The 27,057-nt window shown below is 40.6% G+C and overlaps 1 protein-coding gene across 1 annotated transcript; it reads right to left on the bottom strand.

Moving 5' to 3' along the window:
- HTRA3 (HtrA serine peptidase 3) lies at positions 1–27,020 on the bottom strand. Its single transcript, XM_039551264.1, has 9 exons — positions 26,153–27,020; positions 17,966–18,065; positions 15,996–16,218; positions 15,145–15,339; positions 12,542–12,574; positions 11,770–11,884; positions 5,410–5,458; positions 3,575–3,670; positions 1–2,303 (listed from the first exon to the last, which is right to left on the bottom strand). Exons 1-9 carry the CDS (start codon positions 26,574–26,576, stop codon positions 2,138–2,140), a joined length of 1,401 nt encoding a protein of 466 aa, XP_039407198.1. The 5' UTR covers positions 26,577–27,020; the 3' UTR covers positions 1–2,137.
- Between the last annotated feature and the right edge of the window lie 37 nt (positions 27,021–27,057).

Below are 27,057 nucleotides of genomic sequence, written 5' to 3'. Positions count from 1 at the left end.
AGTGTTTTAAGTTTTTAATACTACTGTGTCACTTCCAGTATGTATCCAATATTGCTGTACTAGGAGTTTTTTATGCCATTTATTTCAAAATCAGCAATTTGTTAACTGGAAGATAAAAAGCTTCTCTTACAATAAAAGAAGCTAATAACTCTGAGTCTTTTTACCAAACAAGGTCTTGGCCAAAACCTGAAAAGTTAGCAACAAACTCAGAAATATTTTAATTTCTTTAGTGTTAATCAATGGTTACAAACAGATACCATACAAACTGTAAAATGTGGGTACTAACATGGGACATATGGATGAATAAGCTTGATGTTAGCCATGAGAGCAGCCTTCTGCATGCCACAGCTACCCTAAGTTCAGAACACAAGTATGCTTTTTGCAAACCTGGATGCTAAGGCTGTATCTTAATATAAAGGAATCGGAATGTTCAGCAGGTACAACTACGCATCTTTTGTTGGGGACAAGGGGGGGGGTGGAGCCATCATTACAGGCACGTCACATTCTGTGATGGAAAGAAACACTATTCATTTTTAAGAGGAAGATATCCCACCCACCTCTGAATTGTATAGCTGCAGTCCCAGTCAGCCAGCAAGAAGGGAACAGATTGCTCTTTTCTGCATGGCTGGTGTTGTACAAACCCAAAGATGCAAGGCTTGTCACACATAAGTGAGCTGGTATAACCAGAAAGTCTAGGCATGATGGCAACCTCAAGGGAACTGCGCCAAAGGTTAATTCCTTTTTGCATCAGTGTAACAAAGACATGAGAAACAGGTCTAGAAAGTACAGCTTGCTGTGGAAAATGCTCCAGGTAGAAATGCTCCTCTGCCTCCTTGGAAACTGAAGCAATATTCGCTAAGGGAGAAGATACTTGTTCGGTTTAGGGTACATAGGAGATCTGGATTTAGCTCTTAGCAGTTCCTCTCCTGGGTTTATTACACAGAATTCTCACATGCCCTAGCTGTAAAACAGGGTTACTGGTGCTTCCTCTCTGCTTCTCATCATGTACAGGGAGAACTGAGGACAACATGATCCCAAAACAGTACTTTCTAAGTGACATCAAAGCAAAATTCACAAATATGGAAAAAAGGTAAATAAATTACTTGTGTGCAAAGCCTTTCTGAACATAATCTAAATAAGGGTGGAATAATTATATCATAGGAATGCAAAAGGTTTTCATAACATCAGGGCCCAATTTTCTGTAAGAAATTTTTCTCTTGGGAGAGCCTGTTCCAGTCAGACAGAAGAAGCAGGGAAGACATTCTTGTTTAAAAAGAGGTTTACATCAATACATTATTTGTGTAAACTTTAATCTCCTTACAGTAGAAACATACCCAGTCAAAGCCGTAAGTAGTGTAACAATTTTACAGCAAAGCTTACCAGTAAAAATGCAAAACAAGTTTGTATCAAATTCTTAAAAAACTGTGCACTTTCTCAAACTTAACTTTGTTCAGCACATCGTTTTGATTTATATATAAGGCATTAATTCTATAAGAATCATTTACTATATTCCAAAAATCGCATGACCTAGGTGTAACACTCTATAGCCTGACACCATTTTTGTTCCTTTCAATATTTACAGATTTAATCTACCTGCATGGACATGGAACACAGAAGCACTAAGAACAAATACAAGCTTTGCCAATAATAGGTTCACATTGAAAAAGTTACATAAAAAAAACAAAAAAGCAGCTCAATTTTGCATTGCAATAGCTTGGGTCTGCTGCAGCCACGACTGTAGTTTAAGAATAATTCCCCCTTTCATAAACTTCCCTCAAATTTGTTCATTGTATTTGGGGTGTTCACTTCCAGCAGTACTTTGATCTTTCAAAATGCAGAACTGAGGCTGCTCTGAATCTGCAGGTACAAGAAGTGGGACCCATTTCTACCAGCTACCCAAAATTTTTTTTCTCCTCCTCCCCAGAACACAGTTCTTAAGTTTCTTTGAAATTTAAATCTTCTATAAATGGCATCTTTGAAGTCATTCTAGCTACTATGTACAGAAATGGCTCAGGCAATTAAGTTAGTCCACCTTGTCATTAGTCAACAGGAAGTATAATTACTGTAGCTGTAAAGGAGGTATCTAGTGTTCCAGAATAAGTGAGTTTAATTATGGTGAGAGCTTCCTCAATTCTATTTACATGACAACTTCAGGCTCAATGTTAAATAGCAAGTCATCATTTCCTCTTCGAACTTCAAGTAGTAGAGGTGATTCATTCATCACAGCCTCTTGCAGGTCACTGGAAGTCATCAAAGGACGCCCATTGACTTTCACAATAATATCTCCATCTTGGATCCCTCCTCTGCAAAGACAAGAAAATGGCAGTAAGGATGCATTCTATTGCAGAGGAAAAGCACAAAGGCTATTTACCACCTCTTTTGCAGATGTGATAAATTTTTAATTGTTTTAGTCTCCACTGACAGGAAATTCCACCCTTCTGACTGTGAAAGAATAACAGGTACAACTCGCTAAATGCAAAATAAGGCTTGGGTTTTTTCACTAAGGATTTTCTTCATAAAAAGCAAAAACAATGAGTCTAGATTGCTCTTTGTCTTCTACAAAACTACAGCAAATGGGAAACAGGAATCACTTTTATCCAGTGTTGACTCACTTCACTTCATCCATTTGAAAGGTCATGCTTTTATGTCGCCAATATGTATTTCAGGCGTTGGAAATGAAACCCTTCCCAAAATTTCAAGACAGGTAAAACACACCAGGTAAAGTATTGGGAAATTATCTCTCTCTTGCTATTCAAATGTGCTGCTTTTAGCTGCTTTTACCACTTTTGTTTTTGACTTTCCTAAAATCATTTTCAGAAATGTTTTATTTATTTTGCAACTGTTCCATAAAATAGCCTCTTCCTGTTAGATTAAGTGCTGTCTCAGATAAAAGCTCTGACAGTGCCTTATGTGAATCCTATCCTGTTTCCTGTTTAAACTTAATACAAATTTCTGTTTGTGAAGTATGTTGAATATTAATAAAACCCCTCAAATTTGTTCATTGTATTTGGGGTGTTCTTTATATTTGCACACTGTTAGTGTTTCATAATGTCATGAAAGGAGGTTGTAGTGAGGTGGGTGGCAGTCTCTTTTACCAAATAAAAAGTGACAGACAAGAAGAAATGGCCTTAAGTTGTACAAGGGGCGATTTAGATTGGATAAAGGGAAAAATTCCTTCTTAGAAAGCGTTTTCAAACACTGCAAGAGATTGCCCAGCAAAGAGGTGGTGTCACCATCCCTGGAGGTATTTAAAAGATGGGTAGAAGTGGCACTTAGGGACAGGGTTCATTGGTGGCCGTGGCAGAGCTGGGTTAATGATTGGGCTTGATGACCTTAAGGGTCATTTCCAACCTAAATGATTCCATGATTTAGATAGTTCTGATATTGAAATGCTTCATTCTTATAGATGTGAACAGACCTTCAGCACAAACATTTTAAACCTGAAGGCACAATTTTTAATTGTCTACAAATGAAGCCTGGTATGAGAAATTACTTGAATATAAAAAGAAATATTACCTACTAGTACCTCTTTGGAGATTTATTTGTGGTGAAGAAAATAACATGCTCTACCTACCTATGAGAAGGGGAGTTTGGAACAACCTCGTGTACGTAAATTCCACTTCTGACATCGGGAAAATCAGCATTATTGTGCTTCAGTTCTTCCACCAAGCTAAAAGAAGAACAAAGTTATACAGAATTTGATTGCACTACAAAAGCAGAAGCATTCAAATATTTTTATTTATTTAAACTTTTTGTGACAAAAAAGTAAAAGAATTAACAATTAATTGTTTCCCTGTTCCTCTGTGATGAAAACGCAGGGTTTGAATTTGGACTAAAACAAGTTACATAGGTTTTAAGAGAGGCAAAACTACTTCCCTGTGCAAAGCATGCTAAAGTTAATGGTCTTGTACATCTCCTGCAAGAATCTGACTTTGGCTCTGTGTAGCAGTAGCTCAGAGGGCCCTGTACACAAGCACAAGGGCAGGAGCACTCTCTGTCCCAGATGCTATACAGGGGAAAAAGACATTTCTGCCCTAAGAATAAGTGCTGGTGACAGGGCAGAATTTGCTAACTTTTTTTGTTTGTTTGTTTTTGCAAATCATTCTTAACTTGTCTTTATCTAGAACAATAGAGCTTTTGATGACTTCAGCCAGCAGATAGATCAGAATTGGAAACTTCAGTTTCCTCAAGTTTGTTTCAGGCATTGTTTGTGCATCACTTTCTAAAGAAAGAAGACAAGAACCCACTGCAAAATAGAGGCTCTACAAACATCTGCTCGTTTCAGAGGTGATGACCTAATTTCAGGTCTGTGTACAGTGTGGGTTAGAACCCATTTCTAGAAAGCAAAGATTTTTAAACCAAGGATGGATTACTTGGCTATCTGCCATGAAGAACTGGGGTCCCACAGAAGGAAAACAAGCCAAAATGGCTGCACACATTCTCTTAATTTGATTTTGTACTGAGGCAACTAACAATTGAATAATTAAAGTAAACACACCAAGGAAGTGGTCTTCTTCTGAAAAAAAGGCCTGCAGATATCTTACATGGCTTTATTAGATGCTACAAAAGCAGGAAAATCTCACATTGTGTTCACAATTATTCAGAGAAACATCCCGAGTTTCTCGCCATCAATGACGTTAATGCCATTACACTGATTCATTCCAGCTGAGGATCTGACCCTTCAGGGAGGATTGCAAGAGTGTAACTCAATAAAAAAATGATGGCTTTACTACAACCCCAGCTGGAAATTGTCTTGTTTAATTTTGCAGTCTACTGCCACATTGGAAACATTGCCTACTGCTGGGAAAGAACATCGGCATAAGAGCCCTCATTTATTATTCAAGAATATATCTGGGTAACAGCAAGACACAAAGCAATGTGAGAGGGAGAAGGCAGTAAAGAGCCAGAGGAGGGTGTCCATATTCTGGCTTTGTTAACCTGGAGGCACAAAGCTTTAGTTTGGCACTTTAGCCTCTCTTTCTAGCTAATGGTTAGACACCAATTCTCACATCAGATGACCTCTACTGGAACTGATAAAAGCACCACCAAACCCTCCATCAGCTGATCTGTCATTGGCACTCAGTCACATGAAAACAGCATTCTCTTTAAATGTTACCTAAAACCTGGTGTAACTCCAGATGTCCTTGTCAAGAACCAAAATCTGTGTTCAGGCTCTTCCTAATTTCCCTCAGCTATCAGGAGGACATCCTCCACTATCAGTATTTAGAGCATTTCCAGGTCTCAGAACATAGATTTCACCAATATCATTAAAATGCCTGCAGATTTCCTAGAAGCCAATGCCATTTCTGTATCTCTGGAGATTGGTAATGAAAGCTAAATGAAGTTCTGAACCACTACTGACCATATCGTGTGTGCATGATGATACAATTACCTTCCTAAGATACTTACGCTGGTGTTATTGTCAGCATTCTGATGCCAATAAAACGTTTCTTCCCATCTGAAAGGAACACAGAGGATGTTTAAGAAATTTAGGCAAACACTGACAAAAATAACTGCTCTGATGACCCAAAACACCTGAAAATTAAAACAGAATGTATCATATTTTAATAAACTGAACAAAACCATACAGATTACACTGAGGCTATTTTTAAATTTTGATTAGCCTTGATGTACAGAATGGCAATCCCTCTCCCTGAAACTAAGGGTAAGGGAGAAAGCTCATTTACACTCCATAAGAGTTTTTCCTTCAGGAAATTTAGGAAATTGCTGTCATCTAGTATCACATGAATTCAATAAATGGAAAATTTCATAACCAGCTACTATTCAATCTGAGACTGGTCAAGACAATTTAATTATATGATGTTCTCATTAAAATGTAGAAATGGGATCTAAATAAATTTTCATTTCCACCTTTCAGAGAAAGAGCAATCAAAAGACTCACAGATTGTCATGCAAGTGGTTTGTTATTTCTACCCCAAAGAATAAAAAGCAAGTTTAAAAACAAACCCAAAATCTGTAGACCTTTGCCAAAATGATCACAAAAATACTCAGAGGGCTGGAGCACCTTCTGCTATGAAGACGGCCTGAGGGAGGTGGGGTTGTTCAGCCTGAAGTAGAAAAGACTCCAGGGATACCTTAATGAAATCTTTCAGTATTTTAAAGGGAGCTTATAAGACAGGACAAAGGGTAATGATTTTAAACTAAAAGAGGACAGTAGGTATCAGAAATAATTTCTTACTATGAGAGTGGTAAAACATTGGTACGTGCTGCCCAGAGAAGTGGTAGATGCCCCAACTCTCAGCACTCAAGTTCAGGCTGGATGGGGCTGTGACCAACCTGATGTAGTGAAAGCTGTCTCTGGTCAGTGCAGGGGAGTTGGACTAGATGACCTTTAAAGTTCCCTTCCAATAGAAACTATTCTATAATTCTATGATTCACCAGGACTCTCTTGAATTTTAAATGGTGAGAAGTCACTCCTTTAGGAAGAACACCACATTTCTGCAGTTGGCTTTTAGTAAGTCATGATATTGCACAGCTGCCTTACGAAAAAATGCAGTTTGATGACTTCCTAAAGTGAGTGCTGCAGTACTCAGTTACATCCGGCATGAAACAATATTTCCCCTTACTTGTTCCAGCACAACTACTTTGCAAGATCTCTGAGCTTCTCCAGGTTCTCATATGAGGGAAAAGGAGATGTACACAGTCTTCTCTAGCTCTTATTCTTTCCAAGAAAAATGCTCCTGAGTAAAGAATTTAGTTCTGAATCTTACTATGTCCAATACTCCCATTGGGGTCACTGAAAGTGTTGACTACTAAACATTGGATTTACTACACTCTGAAAAATCCTGCATCCGAAACTGTCACCCCTGCTTTGCCCTGAAATGTTTGGCTCTCCCTTATTTTAAAGTAAAACTAATAAGGCCAAAATCAGCTATAGTAAGAGTGTCAAGAAGTTCAATTGCTCAAATCTGAAGTCTGAAGAGCATGGGCATAAACATGAACTAGCTCACAGTGCTCCTCCAGTCTGCATAGCAGAAATGTAGTTTTTCACTTTTTAAAAATATTCAGACATGATAATTCTCCCCCCTGAACACAATCCCCGTGTCCATGCAATGTGGACAGTTAAATAATTAAATTCCCTTCATAAAACACATCAGTGACAGACTCTCAGGTGACAGTTTTCTGTTTGCATTAAACAATTGCTGCTGGCCATCACCTGTGTGAGGCAGAAATTTGCAGAAGCACAAAGATACTCTGGAGCCTGAGTTAGGAATGTTCACCTGAGTGAAAAATCAAAATGAAAGAAGGGACAAAAGAAATTGACTGGGGAGAAACAAAACAGCAAGAATGAAATACCACAGGAGAAATAACACTGGTGATAAAGGGAATTATTTCCCCAGTGGCTAATGATAAATGTCAACATTAAGCTTTAGGAAAACAAATAGATCTTGTAACTACAGACTCATTCCTAACCAAAATTCTAGTTCTACCTTCAACTTCAGGCAGGTTGGGGTTATTATTTCACTCCTGTTCATGCACTGAAATTCAAAAAGGCCTTCTGCCCTCTCTCTGCAGTAAGTTTGCCACGCTGTAAATAGCAATTCATGCTACAAAATAGCAGGCTATTGTATAAAGTAAAACTAAAAACTATGAGCCATGAGTTACTTTAGCAGCAGAATAAACACTCCTCTCTTTCCCCTGTCCAGACATTTTGTTTGTCAGAATAGAAGTAAAAATAAATAAATGCTTTGTTTCATAAAAGTCCATTCCACTCAATTTAACCCAAGTCAAACACCTACAACAAAACCAAAGTTTCCATCAACAGTGATTAGAGGGAATATAATTGCCCATCTTATTTGAAGTATCAGCAGAGACTGAACAGGCACAGACAACCAGCTGTAGCGTTTTATCATCCCAGAGCATAGGCATGGTGATGTTGGGGCTAAGTCACATCAGCAGAACAGTATGCACACCTGGAACTACCACTGTCATATTACAACTGCTCTGTGAATAAAGTCTCAAAACCTGTCATTCTGGCAATTTGTGCTATCATGAGGCAAAAGAAAAAATAATTAGGAGAACTGGAATAAAGTGATGTCATAAATCTAAGGAGTACATCACAAGGGTGCAGTCCCAGCAGTAGCTAAAAAAAGGTTCATGTGTTAGAATAATCAGGTTTAGAAAATGTGAAACCATGGTGGCTTAAAGCTGGAGCACAGCACAGAAGAGAGAGAGACTCAAATCTCATTTCACTTTTGTCAACAACAGGCCAGATTAAACACTGATTCCCATAGGTAAAAAGTCACTCAAACCAACCTCAACCATGAGTTTAAACTTAAATCTGTTTAGTGTTAATAGAAAGTCACAAGCAGCTGACCCCAAGTATCCAGAAGCAGTTCACTATTTACAGAGACCTCTGTTCCACAGTTAGGAAAGCACTTGGCTTACTGTTACCTTTATTTATTGATGCTTGCAACAATAGAGATACAAACCAGACAGATAAACACCAGCTGAAGGCAGAAATGTTTATGACCTATAAACTGTAGCAAAAAGAACTGATAATTAAGGAATCATGTACTCAAACTCTTATTGGCTTGAGTAACTCTGGTACAAAATTATACCCACAGCAGCTGATTTCAGTGGGGCCAGGATACCACCAGGATCTCCAAGCGAAGAAATGGATCCTGCACTTCTTATTCAAGTGTAAGGCAAAACTCCTACTTCTTTGCTAATTACTTTTGCACCTAGCTCATCTTGCAGATTACAGGAGCAGCCCTGAAAGCATTTAAGAAAGATATTCCACTGCCAAACAGAAAATGTGAAAACAGCTCAAGCCTATAATGCTGGACTGTGTGCAGTGTCCCTTTCATATAAACTGCATAGCTGAATTTAATCAGTGGCCTGAATCTATCTATACTCAGCAAACCTAACCAACCCCCATGATTACTGGTAATTATTATGAGTAATAATCTTTCAAATGCAAAGGTAAGAATACTGTTTCAACACAACTAATACAATGTTGTGGGGATGTAAAATGAGGATTCGTGTAAATGAGTTGTTGGGTGTGGCCAATGCAGAACTCCCCCATTTCCCCTTGCCCATCTGAAACAAGGTTTATTCCCTTTTCTGCATACAAGAAAGCCACTACAAGAGAAGCCAAGTTGACTTTTTAGGATAGATTTTCTCTTTAATGTTTTGTTAAATTGCTAACTTACTGTCTTCCATTTTAAAGGATCTATGTCTAAACACTTAAGTATGTAGTTAACTTCCAGAGGTAAACATAGAAAACACAGCTGGTTAAAGCTGAGGTACAGATGGAGACACTTAACTTCATGCAGCAGTTCAAGACTTCCTAACTATAAAAGGAAGTTAACTGGTAACCCCAAAATTAGCAAAGTCTTTGACCGTTCAACAAACAAACATCTCTATGAGGACTGTGGCAAATCTTTGGTCAAAAATACATTAGGTGCTATTATATATTACCCATGCATTAGGTAATACAGACTGTATAAATAACAATAATCAGTACCAATTCTTCATCCAAATGACATCCTCTCCTTTTTCACTCCTCTCCACTCCTGTTCTTTAAGAGATCAGATATTTGCAGTTATATATAATGGATGAGATTTAAAAAAATATATGCCTTCTATAGAAAACGGTTATCTGATCAACTGAGACTCAAAAGACCAAGGTCAAGCTTATTAAACAATTGAGTATCTACTATACCAGAATAAATCTGGAAAGAGTGGTATCCTCAGGGAGTGTTATCATCTTCAGACAATATAATATTAAGAGCAAAATGGTAATACCCTTAAACGTCTTTCTATGACCTAATTGTACCATAAGGGAGGATCCCACTGAAACTACTGGAACATAACTGGAAGAAAAGAAAACATGATAAAAACATCCCTAAAATTCTGCTCACATAAATTCATTATGCCAAGAAATAACGACTATACAATAAACCTTAAAACTATTACTAAAGGCCTAAAAAAAGCAAACTATGTCTCAAATATACAGTGAAAATATCTCTGAGAAGCTTTCTCTATGCATTAAGGGCTCTAACTGATTGTTCTGCCATTGCAAAATTACAAGAAGTATTTCAGAGAAGCAAAAGCAAAAAAAAAAAAAAAAATTGAGAAAGAAAAATATTAAGATTGTCTGTGCCCAGGATACTTGAAGCAGTGACAGCCACACTGACAGTAAGAGAAAGTGTGAATCCTTTCGGTTAGGGGATAATGTGACATGATAAATAAAAGATCTGTATGTTACAATCACTGTATAAACTTGAATCTTTTACAATGTTTTTGGGGTTTTTTTTAAGGTTCCATGGGCAAAGCTGTCTCTGGGCCCTTAGCTGGGCTCATCATTCTGCGCAGGCAAAGATGCCTGAAGGAGCAAGGTGGCTGATTTCAGTCATGACATCTCTAACTTTCACTGACTTTCCAGCCCCAGCTACCAGGAGATGGTGGGCTTTGCACAAGGCTTGAGTTCGTTCCTGTAGGCCAGGCCTACAGGGTGAGCCATTGCTCCTCCCTGGCTTGGGATGAGCAGTTTGGTTCTGAAGAGTAGCATCACTAATGAGACACCTGTTTGTTTCAGAAACCGCCAACCATCAGTTAGTAACTAGGGCAAATAAATAAGTTTTTTGACTTGTTGACTGAAACAAAATTGTCAGCTACTTCAAAATGCACTTCTCAGCATAAAATTAACACCTTTTTTATATCTACTCCTTTCCCTCCCCCCAAATCAACAATGAAAGCAATATAATTTGTGGAATTCAGCCAAACACAGATGAGGGGACCCATCAGGATTGTGAGGCTCTCATATATACAAGCAGATGCATCACTTTAAAACCGCTGACTAAGGGAAGTTTCTGAAATAGCACTATCTGAGAGGACAGTGGTGTAGGGAAACAACCCTGGCATCAGGAACTGGATGAACTCAGGAGAAGACAAGATTAATAACAAAAAGATTGAAGACAAGAAGCAGCAGCAGCCAACACTCATGATAAAAGATGAGTAGCAGGGTGTGGACAGATAAATTGGCAAGCAAAAGACTAAGAAAGGTTTGGCCTGGATGCAGCATTACTAGATCAGCTTTGGCTGTGCAGCCTGCAGTATGACATCTAGAACAGGGTGACAGATACGGTGCAGGCACGTAAAAAAAAGTCTAAAGTACTGCAGTTGTCATTGCCAATAAACTTAGATTTATACGCTCTCTGGGGCAGAGGCCTTTCTTTCTTTCTGCCTCTCTCCCATCTTCCCATGTATTTCTTCTTGAATTAGTAACAGCCCTTCTTCCACCAGGGTCTGAGGATCTACCACAATATCTTATTATATAGCCCTGACATGCATGACCATGATAAAATATAGGTCGGGTTCTATGGAAAATGCACACACCTGTGGACAGGTGCTTAAAAAAGTTTTTTACCTTATTTTCTACAGTACACCTTAATCTTCTTTTTGCTTGGACAAGAAATGAAAAGAGGAGAATAAGACTCCTTAAACAAGTGATCATCTGTTCTCAAGATCATTTGAGACAGTGATGATTCATCTGTGTCCTTGCTATTCTCAGAGGCCCTATTTCCCATCTTTATGCAGATACTGTCTGCTCTTTGGGGGGTGTGAGTAATAAAAAGCCTCTCCTACTTCTGTAAGATTGTTTTCTATTTCCAAGTCTGTGATGCTCTATACTGTAAAATGATGCTGCTCCTTTCAGTAATAGGATCCCAGACCCATGTCTTTTGGCACTTCTCCTGGATCAGGATAGTAACTGGAAGATGTCACTGTTTCTTGCAGACCTTACCTTTACTTTGTTTGTCGTGTGACTCTGTGAGAAACTGAGTGATACGGTCTGAAGGAATAGCAAAAGAAATTCCAGCTGTGACCTTTAAGGTGTTAATCCCAATCACTTCACCATCCTGTTGACAGAGAACACCCAATTAAAGTTGTTCATAAGTACAGGATTCAGCTCCCTGCCGAGCATTTCATGTTAAAAGCTGGTGTAAGAAATTTTAGAGTGTTGTAATCACTCAAGAAATAAACATTACTTATAAGGGAGGATCTGGGCTTTGATTCATAATCCATTTTGCATTTAACTGTGATGGCCAGAGAGATTGCAGTACAGTGTGTTCATCCAAGGTCCATCCCACCTCTCCCAGCAAGAGATTCCCTCTGCCAAGCGGGCAGTGGAGTCACTACTACCACTACAGCCACAGGTCACTGACCTGCAAAACCAGTGCTGATTTAAAGCAATCTACTTTGAAATAGTTGTGTGGGTCAAGCAGGTGCCATCTTTGTTGTGCATCCCAGGTTTCACAGTGTGAGTGAGCATAACTGCTCCTACCAGATCCCTTATTCCTCACTGCTATGTAAAATTTTCTGTGCTCAATGGGGAAATGTTTTCGTATGGTTTGTGAACTGACACCTAATTTGCATATTCTGCATTAGCTTCATGTTATCTGCCTACCATTATCTTTAATGAATTTTCCCAAAAGAACATTCTCCCACTAACTTCAAACTAGCTCTTGAAACAAAACAAAACAACCAACAAAAAAAACCAGGTCACATGGACTTACCAGGTTAACTAGAGGTCCTCCAGAGTTGCCATACTGTAAAAGAATGACATAAGGGAATATTAATACTTCACTGCAGGAAATGTGATTCTCACTTCAAATAGTAAATGAAAGAGAGGAGGTCATTTCTTAGGCAGCACTGACAGACACAGTTTCAAACACAGAAGATTACAAGTAGGTCTTGTCCTACCCCTTCACTGCTCTCAAAATTTTTTTCTTTTCAGAAATAAATTCTAAGTTCGGATCTATCTATCTGGAGTGGCTCCTAAGTGTAAGACTTATTAAATAGTTAAAACTAGTATTATGATTCTTCTAAAGACTGTCAGAAAAAGGTTTCGAAATAATTACTATTTAAAGTTGTATTTCAGTGAGATGCTTATACAGTTTTTGTTTCATTCATCAGTTGGTTTGTAAGACTGTCAGTCTCTCATTCTCCACTGGAGCAGAATACAGTGTTTTATGTATTTAATCACAGCATATTGCTATGAGGTAGCTACTACATAAGGATTGATTTAATAACCACATATCCCTCCCTAAGGAGGGCATATAGCAACTCTGAGCAGCCCAAAATTACCTAATACCTAATGGCCTCTAAAGGAAACATGCAACAGGACCACAGGAAATGAGAGTTGGGAAAGTTGCTTGTCCATCTTCATGTTGGCTCAACAAGTTTGTTTTTGAGTGAGGCCAGAGTTTTCGAGTAGGTTTGCAAAACAGCCAAGAGCAGCAACTTTCCACTCAAAAGAAACAAAAGCTAAGTGATGTATGACAGAAAAGTGAGACACAAACTGTTTACACTTAGATAGGATTGGACAAACCTTACAGATTCTTAGGAGAATAAAACAGACATTAAAGCTTATTAAACAGCTTCAAAGGTCAAATTTAAACAAATAGATCAGTTCCTGATATTGTATCTCTCCAGTGACCAGAGGCTGCACACTTTATTTTTATGTCTGACTGACACAACAAAACCAAGATAATAATTTTTCAGCCTTCCTCGGCACATCATCTTTCATTCAATTGTCTTCTGCTTGAAGGATGTGAAAAACCTTCAGCATATGCAACACAGCTGCATTTAGGACCTTACTGCCCTGTTTTCTCCTGCCCTATGTTACTGCTGTCCCAGCATTTCTCAAAAGGCAGCTGCAGGCACATTCCTGCAGGAAAGTCTTGGCTAAGCCACAGGAATGCTCTGAACAGACCAGCTCTCAAGCTCCTCCCATTCTCAGGAGAAAATAAGTGCATTAGCTAAGCAGAAAACATCCTTATGCCAGGGACCTTCTTCATATTTTGTGGTCTCAGATGGCAAAGCAATTCAAACTTATTGTCATTTTCCTCATCTCATCTGCTATCACTCTTCCTTTGGTCTAGAATTATCTGACACACTCTACTATCCTTGTCTAAACCTCCTCAATAGCCTTGGAGGGCAGCAAATGTCTTAAGTATATACACAAGGAAGGAGTCTGAGCTTGAAAAATGTGTGTAGGCAAGAAGTCAAGAATCCCATATTCTAATTCTGTCTCTGCCACCAATTCAGTGTGTGCTTCCAAGCAACCCATCTTGCCTAAGTTTTGCTCTTCTACTTGCACAGCTGAAGAGAGTAATTCCAATTAAATGTCTGGAGAGGTTCAGCTCCTGGGTCATACAGAAGCTTTTTGAAAAAGCTCACTTTTAAGTCATATCTTAGTACAAAAGATAATTACCTTCATTTTTTTCCTCCCCCCACAATTTCTCTCGACAAGTCTGTGACAATAACCATTTGGGAAGCACTTTGTGTGTGTAAAACACTCAGTCTTATTACTTGTTATGTCAAATTTGACATTGAGGTCCAACAAATAAATCCTGAAAATATTTTCTTTTCAATGTGTAACAGATTTAAGCTATAAAGTTTTAGGCCATTTTCCACCTCAGATATGTGAGCAGTGCTCTTTTTAAAAACAGTACAAGCTAATCACACACCCAAGGACTTCACTTAAGCTCTCTGGATCCCTCCAAGCTGCTCTGAAGGAACATTATTTCAATCTATTTCTATAGAACATGCAATGCTAGGACCCTGAGCTCCAAAACCTCAGACTTTGTTATTTTACATCTTGATTCTTGTTCTGAGTATGTAATGTGCAAAGGGGAAAAAACCCCCAGAACTCTCCTTACATTCTTACCTGGGTGTCCTGTCATTACATTGAAGCACATACTCTAAATTTGACTATTCCATCTGGTTCCAGTGGATGGAGATGAAAGAAACTTTGGCTCTATTCTACAGCTTCCTTGACCAGAGCAGAACAGCAAGCAGAGAGAGAAATGTTGTGATTTACTGCTGGTTGATACAACCATGTGTTACTGCATGAGATTTACAGAATTAAAAGGGTCTGACTTATGCAGCATCCTCAAAGACAACCTCAAAGGAAGAACTTTTATTTATCATACCCTTCATAACACGTCTGAACACAACTTACAGACACTGCATAGACTTTTATAAAAGAAGAGTTTCATTGAATTTAAACAAAGCTGCTTTTATTTAGTGGATTCATCTTTCAGAGCAGGCACTTCCATTCTGCATAGGTGGGGAAGGACTGTGAGGTGAAGCTCATCACACACCTCATACTTACATTAATAATAGCATCTGTCTGAATGTAGTCCATATCAGAGTCCCGCAGGCCCAGTTCTTTGCCGTCTCGCTGAGCAGTGCTGACAATACCTGTTGTCACAGTGTTCTGCAAGGCAAATGGACTTCCAATTGCCACCACAAATTCTCCTGGCCTCAGATCAGCAGAGTGTCCCAGTAACAATACTGGTAGTTTTTTCTTAAGTAAACACAGAGAGAAAGAAATAAGCATTAGTTCATACTTGAAAAAAACCTGATTGCAAAGATCAAAAATGAGCAACAAGTTAGGAACATACAACTTTCCATTACATTAAGGAAAGAGCCACCCACTATCATACAACCAAAACTTATGCCAGGAGGGTCACTGCTTTAAACTGTCTTCAAAAACAAACAGCTATCACTAGGTCCTTGCAATTTCACCTGGAAAAAGAAGGCATCAACATTTCCCTGTTTTCCAGCAGATTGTTCCCTCCTCCTAAAAACCAGCATACAAACCAACTGCAGACCAGCCTGCCATTCTCTCTGCATTATGCCCCACCTTGCTTTCCGTGCATACTGGCACAAACCTTAGAAAGGTTAGCCTGGGTCTTTAGGTAAACATAGCAGAATTTAATATTAAATATTAACATATTAAATGAGCTGCATTTTTTTTCTTCATTTTTAACAGTTTCTAGCACAGAAGACAAAGTAATTTAATTCCAAGATATGAAAAATTTCCAGGTCTGTATTTCAGTACATTGTTTTCCACAGATATTTCTAAGGAATCCTTAAATGTATATTCTAGTCAATCACTTAGTACTAAGTGAAACTGAAAGAGCTCCCAAATGGAGTCATTCTTATGTTTATGCCACTCACCTTAGGGTGAATCTTTATTGTTGCAATGTCAGATTTCTTGTCAATGTCTTTGATGGTTGCTTCATAGGTATCTCCATTCTGGAGCTGTACCTTCAGTTGTTGTCTCCCTGATATTGCATTTGTGCTTGACACCACGTGGGCATTGGTCACAATTAGACCAGAATCAGACATAATAAACCCAGATCCACTGGAAAGGGGGACATTTCGACCAAAGAGAGGGTGCCTGTATAAAAAGCAAGCAATTCTGTGTCATAAGGGAAACCAACTTAAGAGAAGATTATATTGGACATCATTTACCACCTTTCACCCTGAGAAATAACAAAGCATTTGATGACAAATTTTACAGTCCTAAGAAAAATTAAATTTAAAAAAAATTACAAAGAAATGATCCCTTCCTGAAAATTGTGACTGGTTTTAGTCAGTCAGGGAGGTAGGAACTGAGGTTTACAGACAACCATCAAGGTCCCTTTCCTTGGTTTCCAATTCTGTCTTTATAGACTTCCTTGCACAGAGTCTAGGTGACAAAAAAGGAAGGAGAAGGAACCCATCTGATCCCACTAGTTATTGATTCTGTACTGGAAGAGAACAATGACAGGAAATAAAAGGGCTGAAAAATGAACTGATCCTCTAACGGGAAAAGGGGAAGAAGGAAACTTGCAGCTGGACAGAGGCATAAAGGAAGAAGTGAGGTCCAACAGGAATCAAAAAGCCCAAGTGCAGACTGGGTGGAAAAAGCATGTCTGGAAACCAACATGACTAAGAATGTGAAAGAAAAAAAATGAAAAACACTAGCAATGGGTAAAATTTAGTGGAAAACAACATGTGCTGAAACATAGACATGTAAAAGATTTTACAAACTGTTCAAAGTATTATGAATTTTCTCTGTGAACAACTGCTGTAGTGACCTTAGATTTGTTAGGAGAACAGAAAGTTCCTGCACAGCAGAAGACAAGAAAAGGCCCACAAATTCTTTCTTCCAAGACATGGTCCTGGTTAGGAAATTATTTGAAAGTTCTGGGCTATTTAGCAGTAGAGAAAAAGCAGTATTAAAATTAGCACCCAGCAGGCTGCTGGGCAAACATTTACTTACAGGGAAAGAACAAAGAATCTTAACTACATGTGCAAAGATCTCAAGCATCTTCAGCTGAAACATTCTCTCAAAGGACCAATCACCATGTGCACAAAGCGATGTCTCCTGATATCCCTGATTATCTTGATTTTGCATATTAAAAAAGCCTACAAAAATTCTCCAAGAAATTCTTAGCTCTGTGGAAAACGAGAGGACTCCAGGAAGAAAGGTATTCACATAATGGAGTACATGCAATATTTGCAGTCATTTGTTCTGACAGCAGGTTGTTCTGACCACTCATATTAAAACCTGCCTCCCAGGTTGTTTTGAGCATTCAGTGTTGAACTTGCCACCTCATTTCCAGCTTCAGCACCCTGAATATTGGTATTGTTCTGGTCAGCAACTTTAGTACCTTTCTTTCCTATTGGAAGTCATTTCTATGTTTAGATAGGTAACATCTGCTTAACATTGTACCTCTTAATGCTCTTCCTGCCAAAATAAAATCACCTCTCATTGAAAGTAGAAAAAGCAACAACAAGCCATTTTTTCCCAGCTTACTGTCTGGATATATATATTTGTATTTAAACTGAGATAATAAATACATTCCAACAAGCAATACATTTTAGTGAAGGCTGAAGAGACCTTCAAAGATGAGATAGACTCATTTTAGGGTAGACAGTATATATTGTATAGTACTGTAAGCCCATTAGAATAGATCTACTGAACAGAAACAGAACACACAAATGTGTGGTTCTCTCAAGAAATGAGTCTGCTGTAATGTTTTAGAGTATTTAGACTATTAGTGAACTTCACGAGATCAAAAGGAAAGTTACAATGCTGGAAAAATCTTTGTAGACATTTGTTAAACAATGTAACTAAAAGAAAGAATTGAAAACGTTACCTGAGGAAAAGTTCAATGTGTACAACTGCAGGTGCAATCTTTTCCACCACATCTGCTATGAAGTTGAATTTGTATCTTGGGCTGCTGGACTGTAGGTGACCTATACTAGCAGAAAGAATTGGATATGTTAATAGGACAATACCCTTTTTAAGCAAGTAGGCAACATGAACCTCCCTTGAATTGGTCTGTTGCTCCTACTATAACAGCTTCCAAACAGTATTTGAAAAGGAGTCAAAGTCATTAAGATTGTTCAAAACTTAACTAGCATTTTTCTGGATCCTGAGAAAATTAAACATCAGCATCACTTAGCTGTGAGGGCTTATTTTGGAGTCTACAAGCCCTGTCTCAAGCATTTTTCTCAGGACAACCACTAATTATTATCCAAAACACATACGGTCATAAGACAGGTTGGGCTGGAAAGGACCTTAGGAGGTCTCTAGTTCTACACCCTGCTCAAAGCTGCATCAGCTACAAAGGGAAACCAAGCTGGGACATACAAAACTCCAAGGACAGACACTCCAGAAACTGCCTGGGAAACTTCTCCCACTACTTCACTGTCCCCCATGATGTAAAAGTTATTTTTTTACATCAAGTCTGAACTTGTTGAGACTCATGTTCCAACTCATGCCCATTGTCTCTCCTCCACCCATCACGCACCTCCGTGCAGAGCCTCACATACAGGGAGGCTGCTCTCAGCTCCTCCTGAAGCTTTCTCTTCTCGAGGCTGAACAAGCCCAGGACCCTCCATTTCTCCTCACAGGAGATAAGTCCAGTTCCCCCCAGCCATTCTCATGATCTTCTCCTGAACTCACTGCAGTTTGTCAATGCCTTCCTTGTACTGAGGGATCCAAAACTGGATGCAGTATTCTAGATGTGGTCTAACAAGAGCTGAGTAACACAGCTGAAGAATTTGGGAGCCACAGTTAGAACTTAAGTTCTAATTTTTTTAAGTAGACACATTAGAAACCTGCTTTAAATTACAACCTTTGCACCTAAAAATTTTTCCAAAATCACATTTAAGCTGTCACATGAAGCTGGGCCTAACAATAGATTACTAAAAGACCTGACAAACGTCAGTATGGTCCTACATTGAACAACACTATACACAGCATTTATTAAGAGTAAATATAATTATGTGAAATGAAGGCTTTAAAGAGGGGGGAAAGCCCACAGAATCCTGGCTTCTAATGCCACAACATCCTGGATTCTAGCATCACAACATCCCAAAGTAATAACACTGCTTGTGCTAAATGTCATATTCTCTGCAGTCCCTAATACACGGAGACATATCACCACACATGTAAAGCATATGATAGGGGTCATATCACCACACTCAAATAGCAATCTTTCATGTTCACAGCCTGCTGCTTTAAAATTAACTATGGGGCCTACCAAAGGGAGCAAATAAGTTGAAGAAACCAGAACAAGAAAATGAGGAATTTCTTCATAGAAATCTGAGTTCTTCATCCTGTTACTGGACACAGGATTTACTTCTGAATGAAAAGAAAACCTGCTTACATTTAGCAAGCTAGATTTATGTGATACTGAATAAACAAAAGGAACAATTTGGCAGGACTAGATGCAGTCTATTATTTCTATGTACATTCTCATGCACTCTGAAAAATCCCTCCAGCCAATTGAATATGATTGTTTTAGTGCTTAGTTTAAAAGAGACAGCACAAACAGGAATCACAGAGAACAGTCAAATATAAGCACAATATACTGTTATTTATTTTGCTTACTAGGCCACTGAAGATTTATCTTACCTTCAGTTCCCAAGCAGCTTGCCTGATTACGCAGTGTATCCTTTGAAGTCTGCTAACATGACTTTGAACACTTGCCTATACAGCAAGTGTTCACTGACAGGATATAACATTGCCATCACTTTTATCTTAATAGACATGATCATGCATCAGTGAAAGGCAGCTGATAAACTAGCCCAGAACTGGGGGAAAATAGTGATGAATGCAGCCTTTCAGTTGATGTAGATCAGCTTAGCTCTATGTGAGCCAGGGCAACTAAATCCCTTTGCATCTTCTGAGTGATCAACTGTTCTGCCCAGGCCAAATGGTTACAGCACTGTACATGGCCAAAAGGAAGACGCCTGCCAAAAACCTCAGGTTTGGGCCACTCCTGACTAGCCACCAGGCAAACATCATGGGTGGCAGTGGCTTTCCAGGTAGGATTTGGGGGAGGCAGAGAGAAAACATCTGAAAGAGTGGATGAAACATGAAAAAAGAAAATGCAGCAATACAGAGAAGAGGCTAAAACTGAAACAAGGCTTGTCTTCTTGTCATACCACAGCAAAAACATTTCTCTGAGCAGAAGCCTGAAACCTCCCTGCTAGGGTCAGAAGACAAGAATGCTCAAACCTGACAGAAAATCCAAATCTGCACCAATATTAAAGGGAAATCTGAAACAAAGGAGGATCAAGCATAACACTCAGGCTTTGTATGAAAGATGTGGCTGAAGATCTACTGGGCTGATCAGAGATGAGCTGTTCTTCCTCTTGTCTGATGGGGACCAAACACTGGTGAAAACTGACTTACAAAGTTGAGAGGCCTTCAGAGAATCTTTCTTGAATCATTTTCTACAAGCTGGCAGTAATGAGAACCTTTAAACACATTATATGATGTGCCAGGAACTCAGACTATGGACATGGAAAACGTAACTTCACATTTACTCTCACACATACAGCGCTACTCAAGGGAACTGAAGTGTTGGTTATTATTAACAGCATTTTAGTGCATAATTATTAAACTGATGGTTTCCATCAGAAGTTCTCAATATACTTCAAAAGGGAGGAATTGAAGCCTGGGAAACTGAAGAAGGAAGCAACATCCAACACTGAGTATATTGCATAAGGTCACCCTGAATACCAGTGTTATAACTGTAGAGGTAGACTCTATCCTTTAATTTGCATTAGTTGGCAGACACTAGCTGCTGCTACTGTCCTTACTAAAAGGAGAAAATTAAACATGTATCCCCCCACCATACTCCTGCTGCCTTGTGGAGCCCCATACAGCCCTCAGATCTCTGCTGTCCTGAGCATGTAACAGCTCTGAGCTCACAGCACCTTTGTGGGTTTTGACCCATTGACTTTCTGAGATTTGCCACATAGTTTTTCAAAGGTTTCTCAATAATGTACATTATTTTCCATGTTAGTACTGAATGTTCAAAATAATCTCACACTAATGAAATCTAGTTTGCCTTGGCAAAAAGACAATTTAATCCAATTAGCAATCTGTTGTATAACCAAGACTTCAAACATGCTGCAACCAGGTATTTGAAACAAAACCAAATTTATGCTGTATGAGTCCTTAACTATCTATGCATTTCTTAGTCAAAATGCTAGATTTCCCCAATCTGCTCCACAGCCACGAATCAACCAGATTTTCAGTAGACTTGAACTTCGATCCTATCATTTCAACTAAGTGATTAGATCTTCAGGTCTCCAGTTCCTCTCACACAACACCCAAAATCCAGATTTCAATGTAAGTGCATAAACTGGAGCTACACATTTTCAGCCTATTTTCTAAAATGTGATCTTATGTTTCCAATTTTATGTGCTCCACCTACACTGAATTTGAATGGCTAAAGTTAAGTGCCTGTCATGTAGGAGCAGCCTTATTATCAGTTTAAGACTTTTCCTGGATAGTGATGTTATCTACAGGCTATGGGTTCATTTAATAGTGGTTTATTTACTTTCTTACAGAGACAATAGACTCACTCCAATATCATTAACACTGCTGTAAATCCGGAACAACGCCAACAAATCTGTAGAGTTAACTTAGTATGAAGAGAACTGGGAAAAAATTCAGCAGAAATAATCATTATAATCCCACTGAAGACAATAAAACCAGACCAATTTACATTTTCAAAAGACTGAACATTTCTGAATATCTGCCAGCTTAGTCCCTGTAGAATTAAATCAAATCACATTCACTGCTTTCCTAAAGACAATACACTGTATTAAAATCCACAATTTTATATTCATTAAGAATTTGTGAGCCTGGGAAACTCATTCTTTTAAGGCCGTTTCCCCATCCCCCTTTTAAAACCAGCTTCAGAAAAGATCTGTGCATTCAGCAAAATTATTATGTCTAAGGGAGGACTGCAACCTGGCAGATCTGATCACCAGGGATAAACACTGTCCCTACTGTGCTTTCATGGAAAGAAATGAAAGACAAATAAAAGATTATAATGTCTCTGCTTAAAAAACAGAAACATCTGCTGAAAACATAGGTTCATGGGCAGCTTTTCTGATGAATTCAGCATTAAGATCAAGTTGCATAGCTGTGCACTGACCATAAAGCCTTGGTGAGTTTAATGCCACATTATGGTTCAGGCAACTTGTTTATACAATGGATATCTAACGTGCACAGATGAAAACAATTTGGTGAACCAACACCAAAGTGGCTTTCTTGTGTAATGCAGCAATCACAAGGGCCAGACAGAGACAGACTGGCACAAGCCTTCTAGCACAGACACCTCACTGACTTAACAGTGTTTGTCTGCTTGTTATTCCTCCCTTCCAAGTGACCCTCATGAGGGGATGCAGTGAGAATATCCCTTTCCTGTTACCTGTCCTTTACAAGGCAGTGAAGTGCTGTACTCTGGATCGAATACCAAATACTGTACAATATCCACCCTCACCTGCAGTAACTCAAACCAGCTCAGGCATAAGGAAAACAAGCAGTAGCGGAATGTGACCAGAGTTTGGGTTTCCAGTAATACCTTGCAGTACATTTCCCTAAATACAGCTACAGGCAGCTTTAAGGCTTTGATGACAAGAACACCAGCAGGGAACTTCAGTGTCTCTTACTGGGCCAACTTGTCAGAAATGCGAGTGACCATACACTCAGTTGTTCCTTCGTATCTTCAAGGTTATGTACAGGCGCAGTCCAAGCACCCAATGGAGAACTGTGTGCAGTGACTCTGCTTATGCATTAACTGTGCTTCAAACATTCTCTTAGGAAAATGAACTTTTAGGCCCATATCTAGCAAACATTTGACTGACAGGTGAGGCTTTACATCATGACCCCTTTCTGAGAGTGACTTCAGGTTAACAGTGCAGAGGACAGCAAATGGTTAGTGTCAAATCCATCCTCAAACATTTTCTAATCAAGCTTTTAATTTTCCTTGTTCCATTGACAAAAGAGCACCTGTAGTTAAAAAAAATTTTTTTTTTTGCTTTAAGTTCTCATCACAGAAGCTATTTGCAAAATAACATTGCAGGGAATTTAACTCTACTAAGTTGTATTGAGAGATCAAAACCAGTCCTTTGTTCAAGGAACAAGCAGATTGACTGTAGATTGCAGATGACCAAGTGAATCCTTTGAGTGAGATGTTTGACATCTTAGTAGATAAATATGTGGCATTGTTAAAACTTACACTTGCTGCCCTGAGAAGCAGGGCTCTGTAACAGCAGGTCTTTCATTACAGAGGCTGTCCTCCACAAGTATTTATGCCATTGCTTACATATTGGCTTTTAATAGCTTGTCCTTACACAGTAGGTGACAGAAGGCACGAAAAAACTAGCTGCTTCAGAATATATTCCTATACATAGATGTATTTAGTGTTGAAAAAGTTTTAAAAAGCACAGTGTTTGTAGCAGGGAGTTTAACTTTGCTCAGGAGTTCTGCAGACTGTTCCTATTAGTATCTCTGAGAAGCCCCTGGGCACACACATATTGTAGAATGTGAGTTACAGAATTCCTGGACCTCCATGCAGTACACACCCTATTTAGTATAATGTGTAGAGAACTTGCAATTTGGCATGGTGCTCTTCAAGCTAATCCAGGACTTCAACAAGGAAAAGCAATTTTAAATTCTGTTAATTTTTCAATTATCACTCAGTAACCCATGCCACCTCTTTCCTCCCTTCCTTCCTGCATCCTTTCCTACCCATTTGTCATGCATCCCTGTTCGCCAGACTGCTGTCACTAGGAAACCACAGCGAAGTTTCTCAGCCTGTCTTGGTTTATCACAGCCAGACTCCAACTCAGCATCAACATAAGCAACTGGAAAAGGACAGGAGTAGACATTTCAGGAGCCACTCCTCAGGGTCCATGTGTATTCTAAACAGGGCCCAAGTCATACTATGTGAAGCTTCTGTTATTTGAGGCTGTTTTAATATATGGATGGTTAAGTAAAACTACATTTACTTCATAACTAGCTTATCCCTTCAAAATTTGAGTCATCTGAGGCCAGGCAAGAACACGGAAAAGAGAAATTTGACAGCAATTTTACACTGTCAACTTTCTTCCAAGCCTCTCATTACAGCCATTGCATGTTATTGTTTAAAAAAACAAAAACAAACCAAAAAATACTGTAATTGAGTTCTATTCCTGGCTTAACCACCAACTCAGTCTGACCTTGGGCAAGACACTCGGTTTCTTTGAGCTTCAGTTTGTGCAGCTGTAGAACTGAATAAAAAAATTTAAATCTTAACAGAGAACCAGATGCTTCATCTAAGCTGAGGTTTTCTGAGACAAAAAATAAAGCCAAAATAAAGTGAACACTAAAATAGTTGCTTGGAAAAAAATTAAGTTCTCTGCCTCACAGCTCCAAATTCCTAGGCCTATTAACATTAGATTCAGGAGGATTCCTTAAAGAAAATGTCATATATACCAAATGCCAAGCACTCAGCGAGCTCTCAGATGCAGGCTAGCCCACTCATTTTGGTTAAACATTCTGATTATTTCACGTGGATCAGTTCCAACAACGTTTTAGGAGTACTAAAGCTAATAGATGCTGATGTGGAAAGGAACAGGCAAAAACCAATTTATAACTACAAAATACTGGTGAGGTTGATGACTGCAACTTCAGGCTGGCATCTGGAGTAATTCTTGGCTCTGACAAGACACTTGGAAAGGAGCTCCAGGAATATACCTCTCTGAACTGGTTTAGCCTTTCACAAGAGCAGGATACACATGAAAGATCTCCTATTCACACAAAGGCTACAACAGTAGCCCTTTTCCTTCTGAACCCTCCCAATTATTTTGGCCAGTTTGCTATGAATACAGGATGGTTAGTGGCTCACCTGACATAATGAAAACACTAATGCATGTTTTAAAACTCCATTAAGCATAGCACTTCTCTTTCCAGGAACTCTATGGGGAAGGTAGCAGAAGCAAACCCTTAAAATAATATATCCATAACTATGTGGAAAGATACTGCCAGCATTAACACTACCATAAAGAGACACGTTTTAATATTAAAAGGAAATTACTAGCTTAAGAGATTACTAAACTTTCCAAAGTTAAATCATCAAGCCTGAAGCTATCGTAGCATATCAAAGGAGCTGAGCAAAGGCCTCAATACTTTACAACAACCAGAAGACCATTTGATAGCATGAGTGCCAATATTTTACACTATAAAGGAGATTCTGAGGCTTTTTTCCCCCTACTTAAGGCTCTACAAGACTACAAAACCCTTTGGCAAAGAAAGCAATCCAGCCAAAAGATTATGTTCTAGGTGGTTTATCTAATACTCAGTGCTTTTTCTGCCCTGATCGGCTTTTAGAGGCGTTGCCTGATTTGCCTGTCAGGTGAATCTGCTCAACACCCCAAACCCGCGCAGGGACGGTCCCGGAGCACAGGTGTTCCCGGCTCCCCGCTCTGTTTGTGCGGGCTGCGCTGCTGCGGCTCTGCTGTGCGACCTGCACGGCTGATGCCACCCAACACCGCGGCCGTCACTGGCCATATGGCGAGCGAAGGTGGCACTGGCAGGACGGGAGCAGGCTTGTACCGCTGTCCTGCCTCCAGAAAAGGCCACGGCTGAAGACGTGGCCGCTGCCCTGCCCTGGCAGCCGGGCAACCTCCACCCACCTCGCTCCCATCTGGCAAGTGCGTCCGTCTCTTGTCCCAGGAGCACTGCGGCAGCAACCTGCACCTCACCGAGGCATCCACAGCCATGCTACCGGGGGAAAACCTTCCCAAAGCCCAGCCCAAGCCCACACGGAGCATCGAGGAGAAGGAATTTTGCTGTTTAGAAAGGACCTGAGCATCCATTCCGCACGCTAACAGGTGTCATTAGCAGCTGGGTTAGGTGCCATGCCCTTGGAGGGTTTCAGAGTCCCTAGAGCCGCCCAGTCTTCCCAGGCCACTGAAAATCATGACTTCCTTTACCCTGGAAGCCAGGTCTCCTACCCCGCGCCCCGCGGCAGGTCCCACCATGCTCCTACCCGATTCACAGGCTCCTTTCTGGACCTGGGCGACGGCGGGCAGCCCGTGCTGCAGCGCCTTGCGGCTCACCGCCTTCAGCTGGCAGATGTTGTCGTAGGTCCGGCCATCGCTGCCGCACACCTGGGCGCTGAGCTTGCACTGGCAGACGCCCTTGGCGAAGCGTTTGCCCATGGGGTAGCGGCAGTCGAGGCTGTCCCCGCAGGGCGGGTCCTCCTTGCGGCCGCAGGAGTCCCCCTCGCCCGCGGCGCAGATAAGGCAGCAGCCGCAGCGGTCGGGGACGTACCCGCTGGGGCAGCTGGGGCTGGGGCACTTGGAGACATCGCAGCGGGCCGGGCACTTGGCGCGGGCGAGCGGGAGCTCCGCGGCGTGCGGGCCGGCGCTGAGGGACAGCAGGAGCAGCGGGCTCAGCAGCGACACCCGCATCCTCGGCGGGGACAGCGGCGGCGGAGCACGGGGAGCGAGCCCGCCCGGCCCCGGGGCAGGAGGCGGGAAGGTGCGATCGCGGCGAGGGAAGGAAGGGGAAGGCGGGCTTTATGCACAGACGGGCAGGACAGTGTCTTCTGCCCCGGGCAGCGCTTCTGCGGGCGGAGCGGGACGGCGCAGCAGGCGGAGGGCGGCAGGCGGCAGGCCGGGGTACAGGGCCGCGGAGTCACGGCCGGCTCGGTCCCTGCAGGACGCGGGGGCTGCCGGGGCTCAGCTGGCGGGGCTGAGGCGCCGAGCCATGGCAGGGAGCGCCGAGAGCAGGCGGCCGCAGGACTCAGTGCGAAGGTGCCGACGGTTTTATGTGGGACGGTGCCGCCTCCAGCAGCACCGGCAGCCCCGGGCGGGAAGGACGGGCAGACTCCACCCCGGGCGGGACGGACGGACGGACGGATAGACAGACAGACACAGCGCGGGGAGGGTC

Source organism: Corvus cornix, chromosome 4 (genome assembly GCF_000738735.6).
Source record: "Corvus cornix cornix isolate S_Up_H32 chromosome 4, ASM73873v5, whole genome shotgun sequence".
In the NCBI taxonomy this organism is placed as follows: Eukaryota; Metazoa; Chordata; class Aves; order Passeriformes; family Corvidae; genus Corvus; species Corvus cornix.
Note: the sequence above shows the minus strand (reverse complement) of the source record. Positions and strands in the feature narration are given on the sequence as shown.

What these genes read in the sequence shown, in the direction of transcription:
- HTRA3 (XM_039551264.1), bottom strand. Translation starts at nt 26,576, where the DNA reads ATGCGGGTGTCGCTGCTGAGCCCGCTGCTCCTGCTGTCCCTCAGCGCC. An exon ending in GAAAGGAGCCTGTGAATCGG is followed by an intron (nt 18,066 to 26,152) that starts GTAGGAGCATGG and finishes CTGCTAGTATAG; the next exon opens with GTCACCTACAGTCCAGCAGC. An exon ending in AGACAGATGCTATTATTAAT is followed by an intron (nt 12,575 to 15,144) that starts GTAAGTATGAGG and finishes ATTCTTTTACAG; the next exon opens with TATGGCAACTCTGGAGGACC.